Raw genomic sequence first — 9,138 nt, 5'->3', positions numbered from 1 at the left:
AATAGTCGGAGTCCCTTGATTTTCCAATGGTTGGTATGTTTTTTAGTCTTTTGAGACAACACAGAGGCCACGACCACACATTTTTTTTTTCAATTTTTTGGGGATGACCACCAAAACAATGGTCAATATTCCACAAATAACAGCCATTTCTTAAAAAATAGCAGTTATTTTGAAATAACAGCTATTATTTGGAAGCAAAATGGCAGGCGTCTAAAAAAGTCCAAAAAGACATGAGGTTGTGGCTAGTCACTGTGATTTTTCTTTTGTCTGAAATGCAAAGTCATACAAAGGAGACGGAATAATTACTTATTTATCTATATTTAGAAAAACTTTAGGAAACACTTCTAAATAACACACATTATATTAATATAACTTGCCACTGGTATTAAAAATCAAAATTCTAGTATCTGCTAAAATCCTTGCAATATATAACATTGAAGTTAAAGTGTAAGGCTATGTTCACACACAGTAAAATAAAACCAATACGGCTGTAATCTTGAATGAAAATAAAACTGTGTGAACAGTTGAAAAAAAAACAAATCAAAATAGAAAACAACCAGGTGGTAAATAATGAAAATGTTCATATTTTTTTTTACGTCCCTACTCAATTACAGATGTTTTTCTCTACTGTGTGTGCAATGAAGTTCAGTACCCCATATAGTACATTATTTCACTATGTGTGAATATAGCCTAAAGGCCATCTGAGTTACGGTTGCTCTTTATAAGGATTTGATTTATAAATCGACTGAATAGCTTCACGAAAGTTACCCCCAGCACAAACATAAAGCAACAAATTGCCAAATGTATTGAGTGAAGCTATTGGTCTAGATGCTATATATGTGGCATGGATATCTTTCTCATAAGTACAGCCCACTGGATACAGACGGGTTTCAATCCGAATAGCTCTTAAAATGTGTAGAGGTAAAAAACAAGCATAAAATACTACTAAAAGAATGACAACAAGACGGCGAGCCTTTATCTTATGAGCATCATTGGTATATGGTCCGTTTGCCAGGCTGCAGTTGATGCAGGTATAGGAAAGAGTCACTACTAATAAAGGCAATGCAAATCCAATAGAAGTGAGGAAAGCATTATACCAACGTACGTTATACGTATTAAAGGATGCAGCAAAGTCCATGCAAGCCACGGTATCTTGAACATCTTTCATGAGTACAACCATTGGAAGGACCTCAATTAGGGCAATTACCCACACAGCAGCACAAGCTATGACTGCCCATCTTCTTTTGTGGATGGAGTGGAATTTCATTGGATGAACAATGACAAAGTAGCGAAAGATGCTGAAGCAGGTAAGGAAAAGAATGCTTCCATATAGGTTGAAATGGAAAACAACTCGGATGAGCTTGCACATAAAATCTCCAAGAGTCCACTTCTCCTCATTAGCGTAATTGTAAACCAGGAAAGGAAGACTGCTTAGGTGTAGGAGATCTGTGATAGCCAAGTTCAGCAAAATAATGATGCTTGTTCTCCATGGTCTCATCTTCATAACATATACTGAAATTGCAATAATGTTTCCTGGAAATCCAACTATAAAGATGATACTGTACAATGTGGGTAGAAAGTATATTTTTATTAACCTGTCCACTGGAGGGTTTGTACAGTTTGTTAATGCCGGTATGGTGAAAGGCATAAAAGTAGTATTGTAGTCATATTCCGATTCATTGTTCATTGTCATTCTGTTGACAAAAAGAAGTATAATGAGTAGAAAATATCATATGTATTATCATGTGCATTGTGATATATACAATATGTGCTCATAGACCTGAATGAAGCACATTATTATGTTGAAAATACGGCTGTGTCTTACCTTTATTTTGCGGTGTGCAAACATAGTCTTAAAGGTGGAATAAATTTGAAATATTTTTACTTGGTCTGATTTTTTTAAATGACAAAAAATGCAGGGTTTGTAAACTTTTTATATCTACTGTATATATGTAAATGTATATGATATACCATATACCAATGTATACGATAGTGTGCCCACAGAGTATAAAAAGCACACAGTAGTGTCCTTATGCCATGCATATTGCCCAGATATGTTGGGTTCCCGCAGTCACAAGTATATTGAAATTGAGGTTGACTATGCATTTAAATAATACTAAAATAACAGTTAAATAGATTTGTGTATAGTTTCCACAGGATCACTTTAGATAAGCCGCTGTTAGACACCTCTGTTGGCAAATTATTTCCCAAGCACAAAACAATCAGGAATGTTGAAATCCAACATACATGGCCTTCCCCTCCCCTCCATCTACCATTAGTGTGGGTGGCAACTCCCCTATATACATTTGATGTTGGATGATTCTGGCTAGTTTAACACTTCTACCATTCATGGTTAAAGGGGTTATCCAGCGCTGCAAAAACATGGCAAATTTTGCACCACTCTTGTCTCCAGTTTGGGTGGGGTTTTGAAACTCAGTTCCATTGAAGTAAATGGTGCTTAATCGCTAACACTTGAACTTGAGACAAGAGTGGGCAAAAGTGTCCATGTTTCTGTAGCGCTGGGTAACCCCTTTAATAGTAACATAAATATATTTACCATTGTTTAAGGGCTCATACTGAGCTATAACTGCAATTCTGACCCACCCCTTGGCAGTTTATGGAATAAACACGGATTGCTTTTCACTTATCCTGGAATGATTTTCTGCTTACTATTAAAGTCGGAGACCTCAGTGTCAAGTCTCCAAGTCAGCACCCTCCACTACAGCAGCAGTGCTCTTCTTATCTATCTATCTATCTATCTATCTATCTATCTATCTATCTATCTATCTATCATCTCAATCACTGCAGCAGGAAACCACCATAGAAACAGTAACATTATACAGTACACTGTATATATATATATATATATATATATATATATATATATATATATATGTTTGATTTCAAATTTATTTACACAAACCCACAAAGTTTTTTTCTTCATCTGCACTTTTAGTAATAGTTTAAACCCATATGCTATGTTCACACAACGTTTTGTCAACTCCGTTTAAAATTACGTCCTTCATTTTGAGTCTAAAATAACGGACGTCATTAAGCAGCCTGGCCTCCCCTTAGTGCAATGACTGGTGTTGGTACATTACTCTAGTTTTGGGTTACTAATTGGACTTTAGGTGTGGTTTTATTGAAAAGTCCATTGAATTTAATAGTAAAAACGGAGAAAGAATGGTGACAAAAGAAAAAATGCATGTGAACAACTAATAAAAAACATCAGCTGTTTGCAAAAGACGTCCGAAAATAATGATCATGATCATCATTTTGTCATCCGCGGTAAAATTGTCCGTTATTCAATACATTGTGTGCATTGGACGTCCGTCTTGCCGTTCAATGCTTTGCTATTGCAGTCAGTTAAATCGCGTCAAAAATGGATGTTTTTTTAAATAGCGAAATCGGCTGCCTTTTCTCTATTTTTGACGTTGTGTGAAAATAGCCATATACATGTATATATTTCACATATTTATGAGGTTGCATTGCATGCATTATATTCGTGAATCTCCTTTTTATTAAACATATTGAGAAAAGTACAATCAGCACAGGGAGTAGCTTCCCCAAAAAGGAATGTTATACAAAGACATCTTAGTGCAGTCATACAAACTAGTACAAAAACTGTTATGCACAAGCATGGTAATGTCATCCAAACTGTCAATAAAGCAATTGAACAAAGAGTAAAGAATATGTCTCTGGTACACCTTGCTATACTCAATAAAACTTTACATGTACTGTGTGTAAAGATGCGCATCCACTCTATCCACCGAATACGTGTAAAGGCACTTAGTACTGAAAGGAAGAAAAAGGCCTAGATAGCCTCTAGCAGAAGAAGAAAAGGAGAGCAACAACAGAAGGAGAAGAATAGGGACATTGGGACTATATATTGGTGTAATAATGTTTCTTGTATTAAGGCTACATTCACACATTCATATAGGATGTCTGCCATCATCAGCAATCTGCCAAAAATTGTTTGTAATACATCTGTATTGCATTCCTAATCCTTTTTTTTTTTGGGATCAGCAAAAAAAGGGGAAGGTGCACATAAAAAACCTATCTCAACTCACCTCTCCCTGTGCCTCTTCAGCGCCGGATTGCTGCTTTGGGACCCCCGCCGGGCTCAGGAATCTCAACCAGAGCTGACGTCACGGGACGTCACTGCAGTCATTGATTGGCTAAACGTCCAATCAGCCGGGATAAGCATTTTTTCCTGAGTTGTGATGACATGCAGGAGAATGCCTTCCGGTGGGGCCAGTGACGGCAGGCACGAGGAGAGGTAAGTAAGACTGCTTATTATGCCCCCCCCCCCTTTACTAGAAAAAAGTAATTGAACACAAAAATTGTGGATACCCCAATTGATTAGGGATCCATAAAACTACAGACAATGTAAACAGCCCAATTAAAATCAATGGGCCCTAAATTTGTCCATAATTACAAATCCGCATTTACGGACAAAAGTACAGAACATGTGAATGTAGTTTAGGAAAGGATAACAAAAATGAACACATTACCTGTCTCAAGATGATGCCTTGATGGGTTTAATCACCTGCACTTTAGGACTGGTCATCCAGTAGAAAATTTTGGGGTAGCCATTTCAACTGTGATAAAGCAAATAATCACCCAAAATAGATATAGTGTATGTGCTTCAAAGGCACAATTCTCACTGCTCCATCTGAAAGTGCTGCTTTGATAGCCTTACCCTTTCCATTTGCAGATGGGATGTTGACATGTAAATCATTGTAGCTGTAATAGTTATTATGGGTGGTTTTGTTCTCATATTTCTGTAATGTGCAGGTCAGAGTTAATTTGACACGTGTGCCAAGTATGTATTTGTGAACCATGTGACATTATTCTGAAATAAGAAACAAGTTCAAAAAGCAAGGAGGGTTTAGATCATAGTGTAAATTTATAATCTTTGGGAGGGCTACTAAATTTTACAACTGCATTAATGCCCTAGAAGAAGCTGCATTGTAGCGAGACATGCGTCGGGTAAACGGGTGGGGCTCCCTGTTTCATTGTATGCCTTTGTGTGGTATTGCCTCAGAGCAATCCTTTGGATATTCTGGACTTATGGTCTGTCCTTATGTATACAAGGCAGATCGTATTACAAGGACATTAGACATTGATGCTTTGGATTTTAGGCTCACCTTTGCCTAACACCATTTACTAACACAATGATCCAGGGTATCCTTCTCTTATCCACTATTCAACCATCTGTTTGCTCACATAGTAATGTTTGTTATCAATATGAATTCTTTTTGGGAGATGCCTGTGTGTTTCTTTTAACTGTGAGCACGGGTTCTCATATTTTGACACCACAGTGATACCTTGGTTTAAGAGTAACTTTGATTAAGAACGTTTTGCAAGAAGAGCTCAACGTTTTTCAAAATTTTAACCTGGTTTAAGAGCATCGCTTTGGTTTTAAGAGCTCCCTGTGCTGGGTGGGAGGGGATGTGTGGGAGGGGCATGGCCTGCACATGCTACAGCACTGTACTCTGACCCAGGAAGTCTCCCTCTCCTTCCAAATCATAGCAGATTCAGGCTGGGGCTTGCATTAAGAGACAGGACTGTGGAGATAATCTCTTTATAGCTGTAACCCCTCTATCCACAAACAGAGAGTGCTTTATGTATGTGCCCACATATGCCCTGCTTATTCCTTCATACTCCCTGCAGTCTCTGTCAGCCCTTGTGTTTCCCATCCTCTCCATTTCTGCTATAATGTGCCTGCACTCACACTCAGCTATACATACTGCTGCTATAATGTGCCTGCACTCACACTCAGATATACACACTGCTGCTACAATGTTCCTGCACTTACACCCAGCTATACACACTGCTGCCATAATGTGCCTGTACTCACCCATTCAAACTGCTTTATATATAGTTTCTGTCACTGTCCTCCTGCACAGCTTCTCACTTCCTGATTGGTCCATGCTGAACACACACCTTCCTCACTGCTGTCATGTGACCACACAGACCTCTGACAGCAGCCCTGCTTCTCTATTCTAGCCGATTGTACTACGCTACTGCATTATGGGGATCTGCAGCTCCATTCAGTATCTACATACTGCTACTGGTTTTTTTTTTAGGATTATGCCCTTACTATACATTATATTCCACATGCTGATTGCTATACTGCACAGTAACTTATAATATCACATCATATTCAGCTGTTTCTCATTGTTTGTTTAATCTGTTCTACATGTTATTCAGAATAAAAAAAATCATTATTTTTGGGGTGTGGAACCAATTGTCTGAATATGATTGATTTCTTATGGGAAAATTTGCTTTGGTTTAAGAGTGGATTTGGAATACAAGCACGGTCCCGGAAACAATTATGCTTGTAATCGAAGGCACCACTGTATTTATATGAACATTATTGGTTTTAACTTTTGTCTTGATATTCATTAAAATTTGTTTTTAGCTCTCATTGCAATGCTACCAGTCTACAGATACTATTGTCATGGGAGCAATCTGGGTTGGTTGAATGCTTACAAATAGCAGACAATTTAAATTTAAAGGGGTATTCTGGCCCTACAATAAAAATTAATATGCTGCCAGGATAGGGGGAAATAGAAAAAAAAATACAACATACGTAATAGCCCCAGTCCACCACAGCTCCCATTCACCTTAATTGACATCCTTTTCTCTTCTCTCAACTACAACCATTATTAAACCATTATAGGTAATGGAATGGCCTAAATCTGGGCACTTTGAAGGTGGTGATTATAAATATTTATCTTTAATTAGGACACTATGTATGTATGTAAGGTAACGGTAGCACTAACACCGTTTCAGTGTAATGTTAACTTCACAAACACAATTTCTCACCTGCTCAAAGCTCCAGGAACTTCTGGCAAGGTGTCTAAAGAAGAGGTATAGGCCAAAATGAAGCTTTCAAGAAAAGAATGTCTGACACCACCAGGGAAGGTTCAATGTCAATTTAATTTAAAAAAAAACTTGTAAAAATTCAAACATTTATTAGCGCAATCATTAAAAACACCGTAAAGCACCATTTTACCTGACTTAAATGGAAACTAAGAGCAGGTTAGAAGACTCTAACCTGCTGTTATGTTACCATAATGCATAGGACTTTTAGGTAATTTTAGGTAATTTTAGGTAATTTTCCTCCTCAGCACTTTTGTCGATAAATCTTCAGTTTAATTAATATGCGAATTAGGTAGTTTGGTGCACCATCCCGCCAGCCCACCCCTCATCATTAATATTCATCCAATGCTCTGCAGTGATAAGCACCAGAGTGATGTCACTGCAGAGTTCCCTTAAAGGGGTTGGCCACTTTTTAGTAAAATAGGTCAGTACAAAGTATTAGTAAGTGTGCTCAATGTATATACTGACAGCAGCTCCCAGTGTACCTCATAGAGCCAAAATCAGACTCCCCTCCTCCAGGCTGGGCTGCTCTGTTCTGTTTTGTTTAAGTCCATAAAATGGCTGTCATGGAGGAGCATGTGACCAGGCCCTTTCCCCTGTGTCCTCCATAGACATATACAGGCTCAGTGGTGGACACTGGGGGGCAGGGCATGGTCACATGCTCCTCCATGTAAGCAATCCTATGGACCAAAACACCACAGAGCAGGGCAGCAGAGCATGGAGGAGGGGAGCCTGATTTTTGCTCTATGAGGTACACTGGGAGCTGCTGTCAGTAAGTGCTGTGAGTACACTTACTTATACTGTACACTGAGCAATTTTACTATAAAGTGGCCAACCCCTTTAATATTCATGAGCCAGTGGGAGGGGGATTGGTACACTGAAGGTGGTAGTCCTGCCTCCCCAGTGAACAAAACCTCATTTACATAATAATCAAACTAAAGATTTAACAACTTTGCTGGGGGTGAAAAAAATTACCCTGATTCCCAGTGTCCCACACAATGTGGAAACATAACAACAGAAGAGATACTTTGGACCTGCTTACAGTTTCACAAGAAGTGTTTAAAAAAATTACCATTAAATAATACTACCCTTCAAAAACCCTCATATGGCTATGACAATTGAAACAAAAATACCAAAATGGCTGTGTCGGTAAGGAACTAATAACTGTTTTGCTTATTTGCATTACCTTCTACTTACAGGTAAGAACAAATCAGTAATCAGTGACTTATTACCCACAGTAAGCAAGTGACCATGATAAAGTGATTTACACTTACAAAGAACACTGTGAAAGGGCTAGATGACGCACCTATGAACAGAACATCTATTTCTCAGCATCCATAATTATTAACAATGTTTCTAAGTAACGCATCATTTGTTTAATACTATTGGAAAGATTTTTCATAGTGGTGCTATACTGCATTATTTTTTAGCCAAAAAGGAGAAAAAATGCCTAAAGTGATTGTCAGCAACTTACCTGACCGCGCTCCAGCGACGTCTGTCCCGGCTGGAGCGCAGCGCCGTCGCTCCGCCTCCGCCGGCCGGAGCCGAGTGACGTCACTGAGACCCGACGGCGTCCCTAGCAACCGGGGACGCCGTGGGGTCACGTGACTGGCTGCCGGCCGGCCGACACACAGCTGAGCTGCATTGCGCTCAGGGTGAGTGGCTGAGCCAGCCGCTCCGCCTGTAGTGCTGCAGCTGCTGTGCTAGTTTCATCAGGAGGCCGGGCCAATCAGCTCTGGCCCAGGCCTCCTGCCACTAGTATTTAGTTCAGCCCTAACCAGCAGAACTTCGCTGGCTATTAGATTAGTTCTAGTCCCAGCTCCCCCAGTCCTATTCCTGTGAATCCCTGTCCTAATTCCTTTTGCTTGACTTACTCGTGTTTTGACCTCCGCCTGACTTTCGACTATTCCTTGTATATCTGATTCTGTACTTTGTTGCTCGTGTGGTTTGACCCGGATTGTTCCATTACACTCTATTGTGTTTGTCTGTCCGTATTGTTTTGTGTGTTCACTTACGCAGCGTAGGGAACGTCTTCGTGGTTGTCCGCGACCGCCTAGGGTCGATTGAGGCAAGCAGGCAGGTGACAGTGGGTGGGTTCAGACCTAGGGCCCACTGTCTTGTCGTGTCTGTATCAACCGATTCCTGACAGAATAGCCAGCCTAATACTGCCACTTGCCTATGGATAACAGGACCGCCATGACTAATATTGTGGAGCAGATGCAGAGGCTTAATACTATGGTCCAGGAG

The 9,138-nt window shown here is 39.6% G+C and overlaps 1 protein-coding gene across 2 annotated transcripts; it reads right to left on the bottom strand.

Moving 5' to 3' along the window:
- Positions 1-346: 346 nt before the first annotated feature.
- OXGR1 (oxoglutarate receptor 1) lies at positions 347-7,431 on the bottom strand. Of its 2 annotated transcripts, none has more exons than XM_069972346.1 (2): positions 7,377-7,431; positions 347-1,694 (listed from the first exon to the last, which is right to left on the bottom strand). In XM_069972346.1, the coding sequence occupies exons 1-2, from the start codon at positions 7,379-7,381 to the stop codon at positions 707-709; spliced, it is 993 nt and encodes a 330-aa protein (XP_069828447.1). In that variant the 5' UTR covers positions 7,382-7,431; the 3' UTR covers positions 347-706. The 2 variants fall into 2 exon arrangements, with proteins under 2 accessions (XP_069828447.1, XP_069828448.1); XM_069972347.1 differs by lacking the exon at positions 7,377-7,431 and adding an exon at positions 4,515-4,656.
- Between the last annotated feature and the right edge of the window lie 1,707 nt (positions 7,432-9,138).

The sequence above is a fragment of the Dendropsophus ebraccatus genome, chromosome 5, assembly GCF_027789765.1.
Source record: "Dendropsophus ebraccatus isolate aDenEbr1 chromosome 5, aDenEbr1.pat, whole genome shotgun sequence".
In the NCBI taxonomy this organism is placed as follows: domain Eukaryota; kingdom Metazoa; phylum Chordata; class Amphibia; order Anura; family Hylidae; genus Dendropsophus; species Dendropsophus ebraccatus.
The sequence above is the reverse complement of the archived record's forward strand: the minus strand, read 5'-3'. Positions and strand labels throughout refer to the sequence as shown.